General features: G+C 36.1%; 1 protein-coding gene across 2 annotated transcripts in view; it reads left to right on the top strand.

The window, feature by feature from the left end:
- The window catches only part of CCSER1 (coiled-coil serine rich protein 1), a 616,342-nt gene that overhangs the window by 335,505 nt on the left and 257,870 nt on the right, over window positions 1-22,967 (top strand). For both annotated transcript variants that reach the window (XM_058025090.1, XM_058025091.1), the window contains exon 8: window positions 7,991-8,074. In XM_058025090.1, the coding sequence (XP_057881073.1) occupies window positions 7,991-8,074 (84 nt within the window). The remainder of the gene's footprint in view (window positions 1-7,990; window positions 8,075-22,967) is intronic.

Below are 22,967 nucleotides of genomic sequence, written 5' to 3'. Positions count from 1 at the left end.
CTTGCCTGTTTCCTATTGCTTTGATCTTTGTGGCTGAATGTCAGATTGAAATAGACAACTGCTTTTTGTTTGTTGGGGTTTTTTTTAAAAGTTCTTTTAATTTGAGTTTGTTACTGGTTAAATTAGCAGAAAATGTTCTGGAAAATAGATTTGCTTGGAGCATGAATGAATGTAATAAAGGAGGAAGAGCAGAACAGGCTTCCTGAGATTTTAATCAGACCTCAGAAGTCTGCTAGAGGAGTCATGCATGTGAATAAGGATGATCTGTTTTGTGTAGTTAGCTTAATTTCCAAAAACCTTTCAACAAAGGCTTTTAAAAATACGCTGATGAGTAGAAGAGTCTTCTCTTGGGTTAATGGCAGATCAGGAGTACAGTACAAAAGACATGAGTAGTCATTTACTAAAGGAAGAATTATACTTCTAGGAGGTCCAGAACAATCAGAATTAAAATGGAATTTGAAATGTTGCAGATAGATTTAATCATACTAAATGATGTAAAGATGAAGGACAGTTGAGATTCAATGTCAGCAGACACAATGGAGAAGAAGGGGAAGATCAATTCTATTTTTCCAGATAAGGAAAGAGAGCTTTCAGACATGGTGCATAGTTCCTTGATAAGACTTCCTTTATTTAAGTACTTACTAAAATATTTTTTTTTAAAGGGACTTACAGTTGAGCATTTATTCTTAGTAGAATCCTGATTACCTGGTTCAAATGAACGACACAGTCCCAGGGTGGAGGAAGGCTTTGGTCAGAGATGCACAGTGTGCTCTGTAAGGAGGAAGATATTTGCTATCTTCAAACAGATATGACAGTAGTTACACAATAAGCATGTGAATTTATAAAACAATGGAAGTCATGGAGGAGATGAATAGGAAATACACATACCTAGTCTTAAGGAAACAGGAACCATGCCATTGTTCCACAGCAGGTTGAGAACCAGAGGAAGATTAGGGGATTTTGTTTCACTTGTTTTCTCTACATGAATATAGAATTTATTTAGGAATATCACCAAAGGAGACACTGTACTGTGCATGTGAATTCTGGCCATAAAGAGAGAATTGGTGGATTGATTATATTTGGAAAAAAATGCATTCATATCTTTTGTTATGCTTTTGGCTGCTATTCATGATTTCTGCAGGTTAGATATATCTTGGGCTTCGTGTGGTATAATCTTTCAGTTTTCATGTTCTACAGTTTATTAATCAAGCTTTATACTTTTAAACTTAATGTTTTTCATTAGCACAGAAAGAGAGAAAATTTCAACTGTAGTTAAACAGAAAATCCAAACTAATTTGTTTAATCTGTATTTCGGAGTAAACGGAATTTGGCTCACTATGAAGAAAACATTGTTAATTTAGCTTTGTATTCATAAATGTCTGAAGTCAAGGTATCATAGTCTATATAGTCTCTTTGAGTGTTACCTTCACAGTTGAATATTAATTGAATTCTAGTATTTAAATGGATGTAACTGCCCTAATTCACCCAGTAAAATATTTATTGACATATTCCATGTAACTGAACTTAGAATATATTATAGTATTGCATAGGTCTTTTTTTTTTTTAGGGTTAATCACCCTTATTTATCATAACATAATCAGATCCTGTGCTCCCCAAACTCTGTTTGATTTCCTGATCAAGAAATTAAATAGAGAGTTGTTCCCAGAAGTGTCATTTCAATACTGGAGCTCTGTGGAAAGAAGATGTACAAAATGATGTCTTTTTCTGATGTGATAGGGGTTTACAAAGCTGATTAAGGATTTTATTTATTTGTGTTTCTTTTTAATGGAAAGATAACTTGAGTTAGACTCTGCATTTGCTGGGTCTAGATGGTCATGGGAGATGGCTCTGAGCTGTTGTGTTATGCTTAAATGGGAATTTCTGGAGCGTGGACTTGCTCTCACCCTTGTTCTGGGCTTCAGGAACAGCTGGTGGGGCAGTGTGACACGAGAAGCAGGCGAGTTTAGTGTGACCATTGCCTGCAGCCAGCAGGGATGCTCTTTGGGAGAGGTGTTGGGACTCCAGCCAAGACTAACTGGTCTGGCAAGGCACCAAAACAGCAGATGAGCCAAAGGAACAAAATCCATGTGCCTTGCACATGTGAAGAATTGCAGCCAGCCAAATAATTTCTCTCTTGGTGTGATTGAAAGGGATTGATGCAAGAGATATGAAGTGATGCTGTAGGTAGAACTAGAGGGAGCACAGAAAGGAATAAGTTACAATGAGTATGTGAGATGCTTTGGTGTACTTGCAGCAAGGACCAGACCAGTGACTTGGTTTTGACACTATGAAAGAAATCATGCAGACTTGATCTCTATGCTAATGTTAGGGTCTTTTAGACTTGAATTAAAACAAGAGTAACGATAAACAGTGCAAGTATTCATGATCGTACTGAAAACTCATTTCTGAAACCACGATCTGTAATATCCAGCAGTCTACTCGTGTAATCTCAAATAGGGAGATGCTCTTCCTTTTGTAAAACATGCTAACCCAAGTGGTGTCATAGCCTGTAGAAAGATAGTAGCGCTCCTCTCAAAATTTCGTGTAAGATCCACAAAGCTACTTGTTGCTTTTCTGATGTCAGGTGGTATAAAGTGAACCATAAAAGTTATCCACAATCCCTATCTAGATTTATATGCTGTTCACAGAAAAATACTAATAGTGTCCATATTAAACCTTGTGTTTTTTCTGAATGTTCCAGACAGTTATCCAGAAATTTGTGAATTTTTCTATGTAGATCTGCTGCATAACTGAGAGGAAGTTTCAACTGTTGTGATATTTGTGTACCTTTCTGGACCTGATACTCAGTTTTAAATTTTTTAGTTTTGTTTGTTCCAGGATTATTTTCTTAAGACACTATATCTGAAGTAATTGTTGATTTTTGCGGTGCCCTAAGTTGGTAAACAATCCATTTAGCATCTGAAATTCAGCACATTAATCAAATGAGTTTTATCATATTCTAACGTTATGGTGTTTCTTTAGAAACATATTCTGTTTAGTATCAGAGGAAAAGCAGTAAATTTATCTCCCAGAATACTTGGTTAGTTCTGTTTATAGCACTTTGATTACTATAAGCACAATATGCCTCTGTGCTCCAAATTATGAAGAGGTATACAGTAAGTTTTCAAGTTTAAAATGATTATTCTTTTTGGCACTTATGCACAACCCGCTGCAGCTGTCTTCACACACAGCACAATTTTTCATCTTGTGACCTGATCTGAGGAGAAACAGATTTGGTACTATGTTTAGCATTTTCCCAAATGAGCAGAATTAAACTGAAATAGGAGAATACTGGCACTGAGATATAGCAATTGCTGTCATAGCTAGCAACTGAAAATAAGTAAAAAGGTGATAATTTGAAGAATATTCTAACCATAAATGTATGTAGTAATAACAGGAGATCGATAATGAGCTTGCACCTAAATCATGGATTTTTTTCTAAGTATCACAGGATATAAGTGAAGAAAATGATAGATATCTTTTTGCATACAGCTACCTTTACATTTTTATGAAATGCACTTGGAATTTAGTCTGAAAAAAAATTTTTTATTATCTGAATTTAATAAAAAAAAGTAGTTTGAAGGTGCACTGTTTACGGATTATGCTGTCTAACAGTTTTCTTTAGCAATGAGGTGTTAATTGACTTTTTATCAAGCATTTCCAGAGTCATGGACATCCTTATACAACTGAGAGTGGAATTCTCATCCTTTTTTTCATAGTAAAATAATGAACAGCCTTCATAAAAACAATTATAATAATAAAGACAATGTAATATGTTGTATATATAATTTATTAAGCTCTGCAAAAGGGCCCTGTGGTGCAGGGCACAGGTATGCAAAGCTGCAGTGGTACAGGTATCTTATGAAAACATGCCTAGAGCTTAGATTGAATGATTTGGACTGATAATTTCATAGCATTCTTGTTCTTACTGGACTAGTAGCCTTGATAAAATATTGGCATAAACTCATTTTGCAGAAAGATAAGGAATGAAAAGTGGCAAAGGGTACTAGTAAATAGAAAAAGTAAATGTCACCCAGCAGACTTTTATATCTGTGGACATTTTATTGATCTTAATTGGCTTGTGATATCAACTTTACGTATGTGACAGTCTGTTCTTTACACTCTACAAATATTGTAAGGACTGAAAAAAGTGGGAGACATATTTTGTAAATGTGATCATGCCCACACTATAATTTGGCTTATTTTCTTATTTTTCGAAACACAGGAATACATCAGTCAAGTCTCTGCTGGAATGTGGAGATAGCTAAGAGGCTGACTCTCACAGTCCCAGAGTATTCAAAGTGCATTTAGAAAGCCCTATGTTATGAGATAAATGGTTTTTTTCCAGGTTAGTAAGATTTAGTGTGGATTTAGAATACACTGAGTGCATGCTCTCCTAAAAGCAGGCCATCCTTTTCAACTTACTTCTTCTTTAATATCTGTTGCTGTGGCAATTCATTAGGAGGCAATACTGGGGTTTTGGGAGGTTTGGGTTTGGGCTTTTTTTTTTTGGTTTTTTTTTTTTTTTTTTTTTTTTTTTTTTGTACTCTGCATCCCCATCAGACTGTATCTGCTATTTCTCATTTACCTTGAGAAGCTTATCTCAAAAAATTTTTGGGTCTTTACACAGCAGCTTTGCCCTGTATTATAGTTTTTCAGCAGATAATGGAGCATTTCAGACCCCTAAGGAGTAGACATGATCCATTCCTGAATTCACACCATCAGATATATATTGCTGTTTACCCACAGACTAGTGAAAAGCACAGCATTCCACCGGTTTTTGCTGCCCTGCACACCTTTCCATAACATGCAATTACTTTAATATCATTCATGCAATCCTTCCCTGATATAGTTTGGTTCTTGCATGAGAAAAGCAATTTCTAAGCCTCTTCTCCTGCCACAGCTTTCAGTAGTTACTTTCTGGAGGGACTATATTCAGTGTTTTGGCAACAGTTTTTTTCCACAATATTTTTTATTCTGCTAGTGCTACATTCAGACAGGTGTTCTGGGACGCTGAAATTGCCCAAACCTTTTTGCAGTCAACTGCTTGACAATGTGTTTTCTTTCTTTTATTCACACTCTTGCATTTGAAGTAAGATTGATGCCTCTGCAGATACTGTGCAGCAAAATGAGATTATAACATCCTAATTCTACTTTGCATTCAACAACAGCTGTCTGCTGCTCCAGGAAAGCATGGTTCTAACGTGTGTAGTGGTGACTTGGGAAGATGAGCACCATCACTCCTTCCTCTTTCTTTCCCTTGCTTTGTATACCAGCACAATGCCACATTTGATAGAATATTCCTTGGATCAGTTGGCTGTCTTGGCTGTGTCGCCTCCCAACTGCTTTGTGCCACCCCCATCTCCTCACTGCAGTGGCAATACATTAAGCAGAAAAGACCTTGATGCCGTGTGAGTGCTGCTTGGCAAAAGCAAAATAACATCTGTATTATCAACACTGCTTCCAAACCAAATCTAACCTGTAGTACCATAAAAGCTGCAGTGAAGAAAATTACCTCAGCCAAAATCATTGCAGGGTCCAAACCTGAGAGTCTCAAGCATCCCAGAAATTGCAGGGTGCTCTTTTACAAGGCTGCAGTGGCCTGTGCAGGAGTTGATAATGTGGGGCACTGATTTCCAAGCACCATGTCCCACTGGAAGGGTTAATCAGAGTTTTGCTGGAATGAGACAATGCAAAGACCTTAGCCCTCCATGCTTTTCTCCAAGCTCTAAGGGTAGTTATCGTCTAAATTTTATGGGACAATTGTTGCATCGAATGTGGCAGCTAAGTGCCTGAGCAGGAGTCGTCCATTCCTTGCTTGCGTGAGGAAGTTCCAGCTGGGCCCACCGCTGGATCCACAGCAGCTCCACTGCTTTTTGCCAGGAGAGGTGCACTGTGGGTTTTAGGTCTTTGGAAGCTCTCTGAGAATCTTTCTTCAAGCTCTCACTAGTCCAAGGGAGTTCTGCTTTGCCTCTTAGATAAACCTAGTGCCAAAGCTCATTGCAAAAATCTTTCCTGCTTTGGTTGAGGAATGATGTTACAGGCCTCCTTGTGCATGCTTTCCAGAAGCTATTTTCGTAATTGTCTTGGCTATGAGACTTTGATGTTTTTCTTTTTCAACTGTGTGTTGTGCTATTTTATTCTAAGTTAAAAAGAGAAATTCGGAAGGCAGCAACAGTATAAAACTATGCTGACAGAAAGAATTCAGAACAATGTAACAAATTTGAGGTACCATAGCTAATGCCATATTGTTTTTAAAACCATTTTGTTGAATAAAGACCTTGCTTTTATAAAATAATTGTTGCTGATACTTAAAACCATACTTTTTAGAAGCAGATATTTTTGCTAACGGTAATGTTAACCATATGTTTACCAATATCATATCCAGTGCTGCGGGTCGTATTCTGGGATGTGCTAAAATTTTATTTTCAGCTAATGTGCCTAAACGTCAATCTGCCAGTAGATAGTAAAATGCTTAAATAGCATATAATAAAGAAAACTTCCACGAATTTTTCCCTAGCAGAGATAGTTTTAGTTCTGGCCTTTTTATAAATGTGGATCTTTCAGAAGATATATAGTAGTACTGAAGTAGTGTGTAAGCAGCTGGAAATGGTGTAACACTTTCTCTTGGAGTTATTTTAAATATTTAGAATATTGGTGTGTATGTGTCTTGTTTCATCTTACAATTCTGTTAGAGCAGATGATGAGCAATAAAATTATTTTGAAAGGATATAATTATTATCTTTTATATGAGGAAAATGGGATCATACTACTTTTTTTGTCCTGTATTTCTGTGTTGATTCGGATTTACAAACACATTAGTAGTGGCAAAGAGCAAGTTTATCACACTGGTTATAACCTTTAGAACCTCTGAACTCAACACAATATAAATAATTTCTGCACTCTTATACTGCTATTAGCTGATAACTAAAGGTCAATTTTTTTTTATTTTCAGAACAAACGTTGTGAATATACCACCAGATTGCCAAAAGTTTTCTTGTCATGTGGTTCGTGGCTTTCTGGTTTTGTTTAGTTGGTTTTTTTGTTTGGGTTTTTTGTTTTGTTTTTTTTGGTTTTTTTTCTTTCAATAATAGTATTCCAAATTAGTAAACTTCCCATGTTTCCATTAAGTGTTTCCATGCTTGAAGGATGTAAAAATAGAGTTGTTCTGTTACAGTGTTACAGTTGCATAGCCAGCTAGTTGGCTGGTTAGTTTACTAAGTTTTTACTTTTCAACAGTGCAGTCTATTAATTTCAATTTCTCCTCTGGGATGTTTATCAGAACAACACAGAACTTGATATTTCTTCTTCAAATATGGTGTTGAGACTTACATGAACTCATGAGATTTCCTGGGGACTGCTTGCAGACTGCTTCCTGGACATGGGTTTGGGTACAGTTGTAGCTATTAGGGTCACTTTAATGTGGGTCAGATTCAGTAGCAGAAATTATTTCACTAAGTGGTAACTATATTCTTTCCTCCCCCAGTTAATACCACTAGAACTGCTGCTGTTTAACTGATGTGGGACAAAAGATGTATGGATGGGGAGTGTGCTTTCCTTTTCCTGTGCATGTCTGTTGTGCTTTCTTTTTCATCTCTCCAAGATCAAGAGCTCTGCAATAATGCTCTAAATTGATACTTCTCTAATGTTGTTTTGTATGATTAAAATTACAGCATTTCATAGCTGTTTCTCAAATGAAAAGGAATGACCTGATAGGATCTTCAGTAAAAAGAGTTGAAAGATTCAGAAAACAATGAAATGGACTTCTGTGCAGGGAGCTATTCAAATTTCTATGCAGTGTTTTTGGATACATTAATTTCTTTATGCAGCAACTTAGGAAATGTTATTGAAAATACCACACATGACAAAGAAAAATGGAGTTTCATTATTTGAATGTAATTATCTCACACTATGTGAAACAGCCTTTTCTTGTCATGAGCAAAGTAGAAGCGTTAAGCCTATTATAACATCTCTTTTGATGTTTTTCTAGGATGGAATAAAAGATGAATGCTCAGTGCTGAAGCTGCAGCTGAAGGAGAGAGACGAGCTCATAGCCCAGCTTCGTGAGGAGCTGGTAAGCAGGAGAAGCAGTGGGGGGTTTTTCTGGGTGTTTTTGGGTTCATTTCCCTGATAATATCACTCCAAGACCAGATAATAAAGAAACACAATTTCACACCTGCTACAGAATTACTAGCCTAAGGCTATGTTAATCATTCACATAAACACTGATAACACTGACTGTACTTTTCTAGGGACTTGTCAGCCTCTGAAGAGGCTACTGTGCAGGTTCACTGCTTCTAAAAGTTTCTTTGAAGACATTGTGTTGACAGTTGTCTGATCAGAAGCAGATAAGCACAGCGCTGTATGCATATGCCAGAAATCTTGAAGGGCCATACACACGCCTGATAAATTGACAGTATTTCTCCCATGAGCTGCTTTTCACATCTATCAGATTCTTCAGTAGAAAAGGAAATAAGGGTTTTTTTTTTCTCCTTAATAGATGTCTTTGCATAAGGTAATAAATATTCTTATACTTGCTGAATCTTTCCTTAGCATATGAGCTACTAATGCTTGGCTACTACTGCTTTAAGGATTGACAAAATACACTCCAGTGACTGAAGGAAAAGACATGATTCAGCAATTACAAAATACTAAACATGTGAAAATGTGTTTTATTATTTTGCTAAGGCTGTGGTAACAGAATTTTAAGATTCCTTTTTTGATGGAGCGTGGTTAAAGCATGGATATCTTCAGTATTCTCAAATAAACGAGAGGGAGTTTCCAGCTCCTCTTTCACTGCAGAGGAATCCTGTAGGGCACCACCTTCAGGAGGATATTCAGCACATTTCCTTCCATGAAAGCTGCAGCTGTGTGGGCACCTAAGATTTTTGTTTAATCACCCTTTGGGACAAGGGATTGTTTCCCTAATTAGATCTTAATTTGCTGATCTAACTCAGGGGATTTTGGTGCCTTTCTGTCTTTTGTCTCTCGTGCCTAGCTCAGAACTTGAACAGAATTAATTCAGGTCTAGCTATTATGCATTTTTTTTATATTCACTAAAAGCAGAAGTACACTTTATGCCAAATAACTTGAGTTTCAAGTTGCATGGGAAAAATGTAATCCTGCCCAAGAGTGAAAGATTTCTTTGCTATATTTACATCTGCAAAATAAATACACATCATCAATATTCTTTGTTTTGTGTTTGACTACATTAAGAAATGATGTATTGTGTAATTATTATCTAAAATTAAATGACAAAATGGGACATAGGGTGCATCAAACTTCTCCACAGTCCTGGAGCATTAATTTTATATCAGTCTAGTTCAGAGCATATGCTATGTAACTGGTAGACCATTCTGTCAGTGTAAAATTACCCAGTATTGATACAGGGAGCTGTAGCTTACTTGCTGTTAACTGTTGTCAAAATTCATCTGTGTATACATCATTTGAAGAAAAACAGACCTCCAGGGAACTGTCATAATAGACAAAAAGTGCAACTTCCCAGGGCCTTGAAATAAAGATTTCTAGATGATTGAAAGTATCATGGATTTAATGCATTATTAATTGACTTCAGTTTTGACGCTCTAAGACTTGCAAAGGAGTGCAGGTGAGGTTCTTGAGACCAAGTTTAGTTGTTTGAAATTAAGCTTTGAAAGGACTCAGTACATCTGATTTACTCCTAATTGAACTAACTAAAAACTAAAGCCAGGTTGGGGAGGTGAAATGACAGAAACTATTTTAGTTTATGAAACCTAGAAAAAAATGAATGGGAACACCGTAGGAAAATAAGAAGTTTGGTGTTTTTTCTGGTTTTTTTTTTTGTTTTTTTTTTGTTTTTTTTAAATTTTATTTTATTTTAATTTATTTTTTGGGGGTGGTTTTTTTTTTTTTTTTTTTTTTTTTTTGTTTTGTGGTTGTGGGGCGTTTTTGTTTGATTGGTTGTTTTTTGGGTTTTTTTGGTTTGGTGTTGTTTTGAGTTGTCTAAGTACAGTCATAGGTGTGCTTTGTAAAACTCTACTGCATCTGCTGTGATACTGCACATCCCGTGCCCTTTTCTGGAGTTGTCCTAGGTCCTGCCACCATGGCACTTGATGAAGTTGGCTCCTGATAGTGTGAGATGCTCTTAGAAACTTTTTTCAATGTACCCTTGAGGGAAAGTAAGCTGTCTTTCAGAGCTGTTAAAAAAATAATTAAATCTGTAATGATTGCCAGGAGATTCTGATAATGTTTTCCTAGCTTGCATAAAACTCACCAAAAACTGATGTGAAACATGCTTTAATATTCTGCAAATGCTGCATTTACTTATGTGTTTTTGAGACTGTAAACATTTGGAAAGTGAATGTTTAGAAAAGTTAAGAGCAGTCATTTGTGGCTAATGAAACTGCACGTATTTTCACATAGCTGCAATTTATTACAGACATAGCACTTCATAGAAAACTAAAGCTTTTGTTCTTGTGTCTTGGGGCAGCCCATGTTCCATTTGTCACTCTGAATATGGAAATATTAAATTTTTAAATGCAACTTGCCTGTCTTGAAAGCATGGCATCCTGATGCTAATTCAGAAATAGCACATAAAAATGTATTTGAGTAGGAGTCAGTTTTGTGGTTTTTTAAGAATTACATTAAAATCTGTACTTCCAGCATTCAAGTTGAATGTTTGCATGTGTATGTAAAACCCTTGTTTAGTTGGTTTTACTGCGAAACTCTTCAACTAACCCAAAGTTGAACTTAAGATAATTTTGGCTGTGTGGGAGCTTTTGCTTCTTGCTTTCCTCTAGATTTGCTAGACTTTTCTAGTAGTTTTCTCTTTTGATTTTTTTTTCCTAAATTTTAAATACTTTTTAAAAGGCATTCCTACCTCATTTGAATGCATTATGAAGGAGCTGAGCTGAGGAAAATGTCAATAGAGTGTGAACTGATGAACCTTCAGAACTTAGAATTGTTACATAGCTTTTTAAGGGGGAAAAGGCTAAATACTTGAGAAATAAAAATAGGGGTTTAGATGCTCAGCTGCAATACCCAGGTAGAAAGGATAAAATACAAGGAGCCATCACCTGCCTCCTAATAAACAAAGAAAAACATAGTCTCTTGCAGATTTTTATTTGTTCTCTTATTTAATGATTATTAGAGAAATAAAGATAGGAGGTAGGGAAGTGGAATTAATTCCTCCATGCTTCCATTATCTCCTGAAAAATGCTTGCTTCAGAAATGTCAGGTACCCAAACCTGCTCTAAAGATACCTGGAAATGGTAAGCCTCAGCAGGAATTGAAAATTTGGCTTCATATCACCTTTTCTCTCAAAACTGTACTCATTTGTGAAAATATTTTCCGGGGAATCAAGTTAAGCATATCCATTCTGCAGGGAATGTGCTCCTCTTTTCTTTTTTCTTTTCTTTTTTTTTTTTTTTTTTTCCCTAAAATAACTGAAATAAATAAACATCTTACGTTTTTTTGGGCATGAAGATATTTGAAACCTCAGCTGTCTCATACCCAGGTCTGCCTGCAACTGCATCTTTCCATATATTTTCCCAAATCGATCTTTTTCCGCTGCAGTGTGTGCATTTAGAGTGACTTTAGGCAGAAAATATTTTCATGCTATACTGGCAAAAATAAGTGACTGCTGTTTACAGTAACATTTATTCCATTGCTGTCATTGGTACAGCAACATTCATGCTGAAAAATGAGAGTTAACACCATTATCCTTTCAACCTTGATTCCCTGTGTGACTTAAGTCGTGTCTTGTGCCACCTAAATGAAAAATGTAGTGAGGCAGTTGGAGTCAATTCTGAGTGGAATTGAGGCAAACTTAGGTCAGGAAATTAATCCCCCCTATAGCCCAGCTGTTGGGAATATTTTTCTGCCATGGAGGTAGCTCTTTATCAAATGTTAGACTTTCTACACTTATGGAATAGCAAGGTACAGTGCCACCTAAGTGGGCTTTACCTCAAGCTGCAGAAGTTACTGCTCTTGGGCTATACTCTGGAGTTAGCTCAACAAAACAAAACTGCTCTATTTTTATTTTTTAAACTTTTTTCTCATCTTTTCCAATCACAAAGAAGCTCTACCTCCCTGCCCAAAACGTAGGTTGAATGATTTGAGAGGGCATGGGACTTGTGCTGTGGTATTTGGGGAGGGAGTTGGTGGGTGATGGTTTTGGCAAGGAATGAATTTTTTGTATTTGTTTGTTTATTTGCTGTATCCTAAATACACTGTGTTCCTGGAGGGCAAGAATGATGGCAAGCTTAGCTGTTTTATGTACTTTGATTTCAATAATGGGCAATTAGCCAACTGCTCAATTTTTGAAGTATGGTGAGGATGAGTACTTGTAACTCAGCTTTGAAGTGTAACAGAAAAACTTAGATGCATTTGAATCCTGCTGATGAACTGTTTATGAAAGTCACTTAGGTTAAGTGTAAAAATCACTTCAAAATGTAGTTATGCCAGTACAGATCCCTTGAATTTTACAGTCTAAACATTACAACTTGTTTTGACAGGCAAAGAATGAGATTCAGATAAAAATGTCATGAATGCATGGGGGAAATAATTTTTTAAAATGTTGTGAAAAAGAGACATTTTCATTAGTCCAGGTTACTGTCTACATTTTAAAAACAGTTGTCTTTGAAATTTTAAAGAAATTAGATAGTTCCCATTTGAAAAGGGTGGTAGTCCTTATTTTTGGGAAAAAGAAATCTAAATTATGCTTTACATTAATTACCCATTTGCTTTACATTCTCTTGGTTTGTAATATTATTTCATGTTGGCTATTTCATGTTGGCTGTTTTTATGAGAGGATATTACAGACCCATTGATAAGTTTCATAAGAACCAGCATTTGTAAGTAGTTTGAAATCCTTATTCCTCACCATATTTAGGAAAAATTAGGAGTAGAAAAGAAATAGATTAGGTGTACTTAAACATTATTAAAGTGTCAGGCATTTTCCCCCTTTTTTTGCAGGAGAATTAAGTGCACATATTCCAGAAGAGGCTTATCTGAGCAGTAATTACTCTCTGAATCAGTTCCACAAGACAGACGTGTAGTGTGAAAATGGCAATATCCTGTAACCCACAATGGGGATTAGGCTCCAACTCCTTGTCTACACCAGTCCCCTGATGAAAAGCTGCCAGTCAGATAGGATCTTTAATATTCCTGGGCACTTGTAGAGGTGATTCTGCATATGAGTTTAAGTTCCTACTTCAAAACATTGTCATATCATGGTGTTTGGCATAGATAAAAAATATGTTATGAGCACAGAGTGTATTCCTGGTCTCACTGAGGCTCTGCTCTGGAGTATTTCATAAAAATAATGCTGCAGAATGAACAGACCTGAAATACCAAATTTGGCCAGTCTGCCTTGAGGCACAGTGCTGAGGCTTGCCCTCCTTCAATAATAATGCACTGTGTGTGCTTATCATTGGCAAGAGTGTCACTTGTAGACAGCTGCCTTCATGAGATGTCCAATGTTTTACTGATGGGCCTTCTAGTATAAGCAGGCAATTCTGATCTGGCCTTAGGCCAAAATCTAGGAAAACTTTATTTTTTTTTCTATCTGAAGGGCAAAATGTATGTCTCAATGTCACCTTTACTTTTTTTAACTTAATTTTTTAAACTGGTTTTAACTCAAGTGAAGATCTCAAGATAGCTGACAACAGGTGAATTTTAGGACAAATTAAATGGCATCTTGGGGATGTGAAGGCAAGAAAGACTCTGTGTGTTGCAGTTCAGCTTTGTAGATGTTTCCCTTTGTAGGATGAAAGTTGAGTAAAAAGTACTGAAATTCATTGTTGCTTGATGGTAAGTTTGTGATATTAGATAAATTCTCAAAGAAATACTCAAGTTAGAGCCAGCGTGAAAATGACTGCTGTCAGTATCCTCTAACGAAATACTAATGATGAAAATTGTTAATGAAAATAATGAAATATTTCCGTATTTTATGAAATACTAAGGAAACACTTTTGCCTCTGTGTGTTTATAAGAGAACAGAGAAAAGTAATGTTGCTTATAAATACAGGTGTGCTGGGAAGCTTGTTTTGCTTCTGATGATCAGCAGTTTAATTTCTATGATTTAACACCTTCAGCATATTGCTAAAGGCATGCATGTGACACATTTTTATGTAATCATCTGATATGGATGACTTTCAGAATTATAAATGCATTATCCTCAGCTCTGCACTGCAGTGTATAAGGAATCAAATGTTCGTGTTGTTTCTTCCAGTAATTAATTTTCTGATTGGGGAAATACTTTGCTCTTCACCATGTGGGGATATCTGTCTGTGCTGTTTGTTAAGGATCTGATGGAAAAATCATGTTTTGTTTGGTTTCTCTTTTCTTCCCTCAATCTTAGTGTAGTGCCTTGTCGAGTTTTCTTTGCCATAGCTGAGTATAATTCATAGAAAAGTCTGTAAATACACACTGGCATAGCAACCATCACCAATGAAGAGTCATCTGTGTTTTCATACCAAGATATAATGTTTCTTTGCGTGCTAGTGAAGTTTTTTACTGAAGGGGGTAATGTAATGCTCATCCTCAGTGAATACTTTTTCATTCACTCTTAGTATATTCCAGAATTTAGACATCAAATATTTTTGTCTGTAAATAATATGTTGTTTACATGGGAGAATTGTTAGGGAAAAAAAAATTGAAAATACTTTGATTTTATGTCTGGGAAGCTGTTCTTAAGACACCAAAAAGCTGAACTGCAGTATCAGTTAGTCCTTAGTCCTTTCCTTAGTCCTTTCCTAAAAGTAACCTAACAAGAAATCAGTTACATGAAAGTATTTCTTACATCTCATGAGATGTAAGTAATATTGCTTCTCAGAGACTGACTCTGTAGATCCTCTCCAAGTTTTGTATATTTTTGTTGTTCCATTACTCTATTTCCATTTGTTATTTGAAATGCACAGGATTTAAGAGATTCAACCAAGACTCTGTTTTAAATTCTGTTTCAAAGACTGAACACTTTGTCATTGAAGATACCTTCTGTACTTTGGCATCATGAATATTGCACGGTTCAAAGGATGCTCAAACACTTCCTCAGGTGCTCTGCCTTCTTTGAAACATATTCTTTAGTGATTTTAAGTTCTGTTTTGAGCTGGGGTGTGTATGTGGAGTTTTAGTAGATCTTCCATAGAGGAGTTCTGATTCATACCTAGTTTGTGTACGTGAGGTTATAGCTCTGAAATTGGGAAAGTTGCCCCTTCCAGTTTTTGGAGAGCAAAAATACCCTTTGCCATAGCTGTTTCCCATGGTTTGGAGAAGTGAATTAAATAGAATAAAGTACTACTGATCTTCTAGATTTGCGTAGGTCATCATTGTAGTGCATGCCCTTTCATGTCTCTGTAATTAGCCTAGGATGGGTGGGACTGATGCTGGGACTGGAGAACTGCTGAAGTGGCCATTTATTTCAGAGATGTTAGATAAATGCCTTTTCTTTTCTTTTTTTTTTTTTTTCCTTTTTCTTTTCTTTCTTTTTTTTAAAATCAGAATAGCAAGCTTACAACCAGAGGTAGGTTTTGGTCACAGTGTCAAGCCTCTTTCTTCCATCCAGTTCTTTAATGTTTCCCTTGGATTCTTTCTTCTGCTATTCTGATTTCCTGCATCTTTCTTCATCTTTTGAAGTACTGTTTCCCTCTTTCTATAGATACCACACACAGTCTGCACATCTTTTAATGTCCTGTGAATGTTTTATCAATTCTTTATACAGAAACCTATTGATGCCCACTTCCGGGTTTTGGGTGGAGACTTTTTTCACGCTTAGGCCTTTGTAGTGCTGCACAGCTGTAACATTTCTGGTTCTGGTGAGATTTTGTCAGTGTCCTGGTGCAACAAGAAGGGAATGGGTTCTGTAGCTGATCTTTCAGAAATTCCCTGCTGATTACCCGGTACTTAGGCTGGGTGTTTGGTAAAATAGGCAGTGGGCTGTACAAATGCCCTTCATTGCCCTGCAGGGAGGAGGGAGATGACTGAAGAGCTGTAATGCATTCATGCCAGTGGTAGTAAAACCTCCCACATGGGATATCATGGATACAAAATTGTGATACAAGACTATGTACAAAAGCCTGAGCAGTGTCCTAGCAGAGAGCTAGCTTGCAAATATCTACTTGTACTTTCTGAGCTGTTTCCAAAAATTATTGCTCAAGTAATCTTGTTTCCTATTTTGTCTCCTCTGATATTTTGATGAAAAAACATTTTATATTCCTTTGTATCTTGATTAGTTTATGGTCATTATCAAAAATCAAATAAAAAAACAATCTTACTGACTTTTAGCCACATATTACAGTTAAATTGCAAGGAGAAAATAAGGTACTGGTTAATATTAAGTCTGCCTAATCTCACTTGTACGTTTATTTGGTTTGTGTACTCAGTACTCAATTCTGACTATTTTTTCATTAGATTGGTCTGTATAGCTAGGAAAATAAAAGCAATGAACTGTTTCTTAATATTCTTTGTTGACTTCAGAATATAGAGTGAAAATATATATTTTTTTGGCTTGATTGGTGAGTTTTTTTCCAGAGCTGTTCTTCATGAATAATTCAGTACATTTGAAATGTACTTAACGTATTTTAGTGTTTTCTGGTAATAATGGAAGACATTTATCTTACACTTCCCAATTTGACTTACAGATGATATTGTTTTTCTCAAAGGGAGCTCTTGTGATTTGCCAGAAGAATAATAGAGTTTGCAGGCTATGGTATTTATCAGAATTCACCGATTATTAACATAGGGATTTATAAAACCAGGCTTTCTCCAAGTGTGATATTTGTGTTTCAGCTTACAAATGAGGGTTGCACTCAGCTATGCTGGTTGAGAAATAGGATGCTGTATTATTATGACTTTAGAAAAAACAAGTGGAGCTATTGTGCTGGTAGTATGGTGATGAGAAGGAATAAAGATAAACTGTGTAAACTTGCACCTGTCTGCTTGCAGTGGAGCTCAGGTTAATAGGCTGGAAAAATAAAAAGTGGTGCAATTAAAGGATGATCTAAAGCAGCTGAACAACTTGTTCTAATTTTTTAGCTGAGCAACTTGTTCTAATTTTTTAGCTGAACTGGGTGTTTATCATAGTGCTTTCAAGAGCAGGGTGATGGGCTCTGAGTGGAAGGATGGTAGAGAGAGGACAGGATTTTTGAATTGCCCCTGAATATATACCTTCTAAGAGCACTGCAAATGGAGGCATGATTTGAAAATTGCTGTGCAAATAAATAGAAATTGCTGTGCAAAGGATCTTCATTTAGCCAGTGTGATTAAGAAAGCTTTGACCGGTTTCTGCAATTTTTTAGAAGCCATTGCATCTTCTTCGATTTATCGAAATGGAATTCAGTACTTAAAGGACAAAGATATTTGCTTTCTTTTGTCCCTCCAGTTCAGAACCACTGGGGTGATGAGGCTGTAGAGAAAAAGTTGATGAACCACAAGTAGCTTAAGACATCTTCTCTAGTACTATTTTGTCTTTATTTGTCAAATCACAGTTAAGAATGTGTATCTGTTTGTCTTGACTTGAACTTAAAAATTGATGGACTGTTCTGCTTAGCCAGTAAAATTAAAGTAGTATCCAGGCAGAGAGCTTTTTCTGCAGAAACTTTATTCTGCAGAAAACCAGGTTTTTGTAATCATGTAAGCAGATTGAGGGGGAGAGAGAGTGAGAAAACTACTGTTTAAACTGTAAGGTGACAATTAAGTGGGAAGAGCAATTGTTCTTAACCTGTAGGGAATCAGGAAACTTCAGATTGTGTGCGTGTCTATTTGTCAGCATAGAAGGAACCCTAAAAGTGTGACAAAAACCAGGTTATGACTTGGAAATTTCTTAGAATCAGTAATTAAACAGGCCAGTAGAATTTTATCTTACTTCCATTTCAGCTTTATTCTTTTCTTTTTCAAATAATTTTGGTAGTTTTTTTTAAATTTATTCTTCAGGAGTTGTTAAAACCTTCCATATATATTAAGGCCCTAACTTCGTGGGAGGCTGCTGTGATAAGGAATATGTAGAATTGGGCATGAGAAGTATTAGAAACAGCAATGGTCTAGCAGTGACCGTGTTGCCAGAGAGTTATTGATACAGGCAGGTGTTTTGTTTATTTTTTTTTAATTGGTTTTTTGTGGGTTTTCTTGGTAGAACTTTAGCAGGTAACTTAAGATGATGGGTAATTTAGGAGAGAAGGACCTTAGAGGGTGCCCTAGTCCTACATCCTGGCTCAAAGTAGCCCATGAAGTGTCCCATATTTACATAAAATCTCTACGTGGCCACTGGCATTTGGGATAATGATCAGTGTCTCAGTAGAAGATACTCCACAGAGCTGAGAAACCAGCATTGCCTCTGTTAAACTGAATGCTTAGGAATGACTGAGAAACTACACTTAAATGGGATCTGTCTTTAGGGAACTAAGATATATTTTTAGTAATTGGACTTTAAAGAAAAAAAATGTGGGAAAATGTTTTTCTTGTCAAGGGCAGTATAAAGCTAAAATAGATGAAATGATGGAATACAAGTGGATATGCGTGATTACAGCTTAGAATTTGATACTGCATGGAACTGTGTATCAGATGAGCACCAGGTGCACCAACTAGATGTTGCTGTGCTTTGTCTCAGTAAGAATAGGATACAATTACTCCATAATTACTCTTTCTTCCTCAGATAAGGTATTGAAGGCATATAGATGACTTTTCAGAACAGACTTTTCACTTTCTTTTTCCACAGCTTTGGCCAAGATAGTTTGGAAAATTTGTTGTCATAACTTTTATTTTTGCCATTTTATTCAGTATGCATAGATAGGCATGCAAGCACTGCTCAAAAAGAATTTTTTTTAATGGTTATGTGCTGCTGTTGTAATTTCTTTGTCTCCGCCTTTTGCACAGAATGCTTTGTAGTTTAATTATTTTCTGACTTGGTATAATATAATTAATAGAAAGGACATTCCAGGCTAATAGACTTCATCAAGACAAATAAGTTTGTTTAGAAGGGTGAGGAATCTATTCACCTCTCCATGGAGAACTGTTCCCTAGGTACCTGCTACTACACAAGAGGAGGGGTTTGTGTGAGGTGACTTCTGGAATGCTTTTCAGGCTTTTATGTCTACTTACACTGGTGTGCACTGAAAATGTCAACATAAAATGTTGACAGAAGTTTGCTCATTTAGTTTGCTGATCATCTCTTCACAGCTGTATTGCACCATACATCAAACCTGTGGGACAGCACCTTTAAAGGGATCTTACTGGCCTCACATTTACAGGCTACAGGAGTTTAGCTCTGTGAATGCCTTAGTGGTTCTTGATCAGCTTTCTTAGTAATTATATCAGGCTGAAGAATTAGAAATGTTTATTGGTGAAGAATGTTAGAGAAGTGTCAAACCCTGTTACTTGACATTTCATCATGGTTTTCACTTTTCTTTTAGTAGAGCTCTAATAATCATTAGTATCCCTCTGTGTTTTGTGATGCTGAACTCCTTGTACCTGTATGGAATGATGTGAATAAATAAAACATAGAATATTCCAGAGCCCAGTAATGTTACTAGTCTCCCAGTGGGCATTGGGTGAAGTAGCTCCTGAATTGTACTATAAATAGTAGTATATTTTTCAGAAGGCATGGGAGTAGAATTTTATAGTTATGATTAATTAATGCTATTGAGAATAATCACATACAAGGAGACATCTTTCCCAGCTCATCTGGTTTTATGCTAAAATAAGTGAAAGTAGCTATCCTTCCTTTATGTGTGAAACATCTGCTTTGGTTTGTCGTATGTAATTATTGCGAGATATTTGCATGGACAGGCTTATGCATGGTTGTTTTCTGTTAAAAGCAGAATTTTATGTACGTGTTTATTAATCCCAGCTGTCAGCCATACATCAACATGTGCGCTGGGCTTGGTTCCCTGTTGTGTCTGCCTTGAACATAAATGCACAAATATGTTGGTGGCATCCTGTTCATGTCTTAGGGTTACAAGCAGGTAATCTCTTATCCCACTGGAGTAATAACTGAAGTGGTAATTCAGCCTTTTTCTCATTCACTTGTGCCAGCCCAGAGTAGCTGTTTTCTGTTTCTTAGACAAGGTTGGGAAATGCCTTAAATCATGCCATGAAAGCTCTCATGTGGAGGCTTAATTTCTGACAACTGTCTTTGTTTGCATTAATACTCACATATGTTGTTTAGCAGAGGTAAAAAGTCCTGAAAAAAAAACCAAAAACAAATCAGCAGAACAAATTCAAAGTCAGATCCTGTTTACTATAAGCACAATTAAGCCATTAAAAAAAAAGATGTATTTTGTGACGTAGAATTTTTTCTGCAAGACTTCACTGTGAAATAAAAGGAAAAAAAGCTCTAATTTCTGCTTATGGTGATTTATTTGTCAATAAGGGCTAGGCCTTTAGTGGGCATGTGTAAATGTAGCTACATGATGTGCTGATGGGCCGTGCTGGTTTACATCGAGTTCTGTCATTGTAAGCCTAGAGGGGAAAGTTGTAAATATCCATTTTGTAAGAGAATGATAGAATGGTTCATTTCCTTGACATGCTTTTGGTGGACAGCTATATTAATGTAGCACCTCACATGTAAAGATTGTTGGCAACTTACCTTGGCATTGATTAGATCAGGTTGTGCCTTTTGATTTAAAGATGATTTGTGCACTGCATTGGAAATAGAAAAGTGCAAGGAAGGCCAGTGTTAACAAAGTTGACTGCCTCCCTTCATGATTTATGGTGTGACCTCCTTAATTAAATAACCAAAAGAACAAGGTGTTATTTTTAACATCAGGATGGAAATGAAGAAAGGCAAGAGTTGACAGTACCATATGCTATCTCACATGCACACCCACACAGCCTTATCTCAATAGAAAATTGAAAGTTAATATTTTTAAAGTAAAATAGCAAGTTTTTCACAGACTTCATATGATAAAACCAAAGAAAACAAGAGAATAACTTTGAAACTTTAGTAATTATTTTTGTTTTCTGAGACCTTTCTGGTTTATAGTAGCTGAAAGACACAATCAGAGCCTCAAGAGTGCAATCTCAAAATCAACCAGAATGGTTCCCTTTTAGGGAAGTTTTGAAAAACTCATGTGCTAGAATGCTATAGAAAATCTCTGTTCACAAGGTCAGCTGTTGAAGGTGATTGTTACTGTTCTTTTCACTTCAACTGCTGTGAATCCTGTAATTTTTTTGCCCACAAGAGGAATCAGAAATGCATTAAAACATGTCTAAGCTTTAATGAAGCATAGGTAGCAAACATCTTTGAGAGGGGTTTAGGCACTAGCATCAGCTTAAAGGAGTATTTCATTTGTTCTGGGGGAAAAAAAAAAAAAAAGAGGATTTTACCAAAGCAGAATTATGTTAGCCTTGACAAAGGAGTTACCAAAAGGTTACACACGATATGAATTTTGTTATTGTGAGAAGAAAACACTGCTGTTGCTGCAGACTCTCCTGGTGATGAAATAGTGGAGTTAGATATGTATTTAAGTCTACCCTGCTTGCAGGAGATTTACCAAGAACAGAAGAAAGAGTGTTTGTGTTCTTTGGTATCTCTTACTTTTCTTGGTCATCCAAAGGGAGCTTATCCTAACAGAACTAAATTATTCTCTTCATTACTTTGGTAAACCACAATTTCATTGTCAAAAAAAAAAAAAGGGGCATTTTCTTTTCAGGCAGAGACAATTAGAGCATTACCAGCAGTGTGCAGTTTCATAGTTTAATAGACAGGGCATTTTTTGTACATATATAGATTATAAGTGTGATAAGTACCTAGAGAGACATGAAGGTAGTTTTAAGGAGAGGTATGCAACATGGTGTTGCAAGGGTTTAAAACAGTATATTACCCTTTAGGCTTTAGAGGATGGGGTTCCAAATGATCATCTGAGAACCCCCTACAGTTCATTGAACACATTTATTTTTTATTTGTTCCTAAAATGTGGCTGAAAATACAGTGCCATGCAGGCCATTTTTTAAAAATACTGTTTTTAGAATAATGATAAGCACCATTTAAACCACTGTGGAGTCCTCTCTTTATTGGGAGTAAAAATTCAGCAGTTTAAGGCTTTCTGTGTGCAGTTCCGCCAGGGATTAATGATTTTTTTGCAAGTTACTTCTGAAAATGAAAGCTTTTTTTTTTTACTTCCTGTTGTGGGGATACTGGAGTACTTAGTTTTTATTAAAGATAATGTTGGCTTTGTTCTTAGTTTTAGGCTTTTAAAAGAGCTTGTTTTTGTTTCAAAATGTGATAGTAAGTATTGATGCTTTTCTGGGCCTCCTTTAAAAGTCACCGTAACATACCAAAATTTTTTTTTTTTCTTCCTTTTTGGGTTGGTTTGGTTTTTTTTTTTTCCTTCCTTTTTGGGTTGGTTTGTTGTTTTTTTTTTGGTTTGTTTTTTTTTTTTTTTTTAATGGAGTTTTGTAACACGTCTGGGTGTATGCACACACGCGTACCAGTAAGCATTAAAGATGTTATTGGGTATTTGAAAAAGGCACCATGAAATGATCTTAGTGTTTTGAAGTCTCCCTTTTTCTGTAGGAAGTGACTGAAATTCACAAAAATGCCATGTTTTTCTGCTTTTTGGTGAATGTGAGTCTGTTAAAGATACACAGATTGTAAGTGGACAAATCATTATTTCTCCCTCTCAGTGCCTAAGGATTTTATAAAAATCCTGCTATTCCCATTCTTGTAGCATTCTTGCCAATGTGATGTTTTCAGTTTAGATCTAAAGAGGGAATGAGTTTTTGAATGCAGGTGATAGCATAAAATTTTGCAGTTTATGAATGAAGCAGTACAGAATTCATTTAATTATCTCTGATTATCTCTGAATGTTTCATCATATTAAAAATCATCAAAAACAGTTTTATAATTTCAGGTAAGCAGATACCAGTCACTTGGAGAAGTTGATGTCAGTTGATGTCAGTTTCTGGTATTTGATTAGATCAGATATGTCCCATGTGGTTGTGGTTACAAAACAACTGAATTTGCTGGAGAAGAGGTGTGAGCTTCATTTTTA

Source organism: Melospiza georgiana, chromosome 5 (assembly GCF_028018845.1).
Source record: "Melospiza georgiana isolate bMelGeo1 chromosome 5, bMelGeo1.pri, whole genome shotgun sequence".
Lineage (NCBI taxonomy): Eukaryota > Metazoa > Chordata > Aves > Passeriformes > Passerellidae > Melospiza > Melospiza georgiana.
The sequence above is the reverse complement of the archived record's forward strand: the minus strand, read 5'-3'. Positions and strand labels throughout refer to the sequence as shown.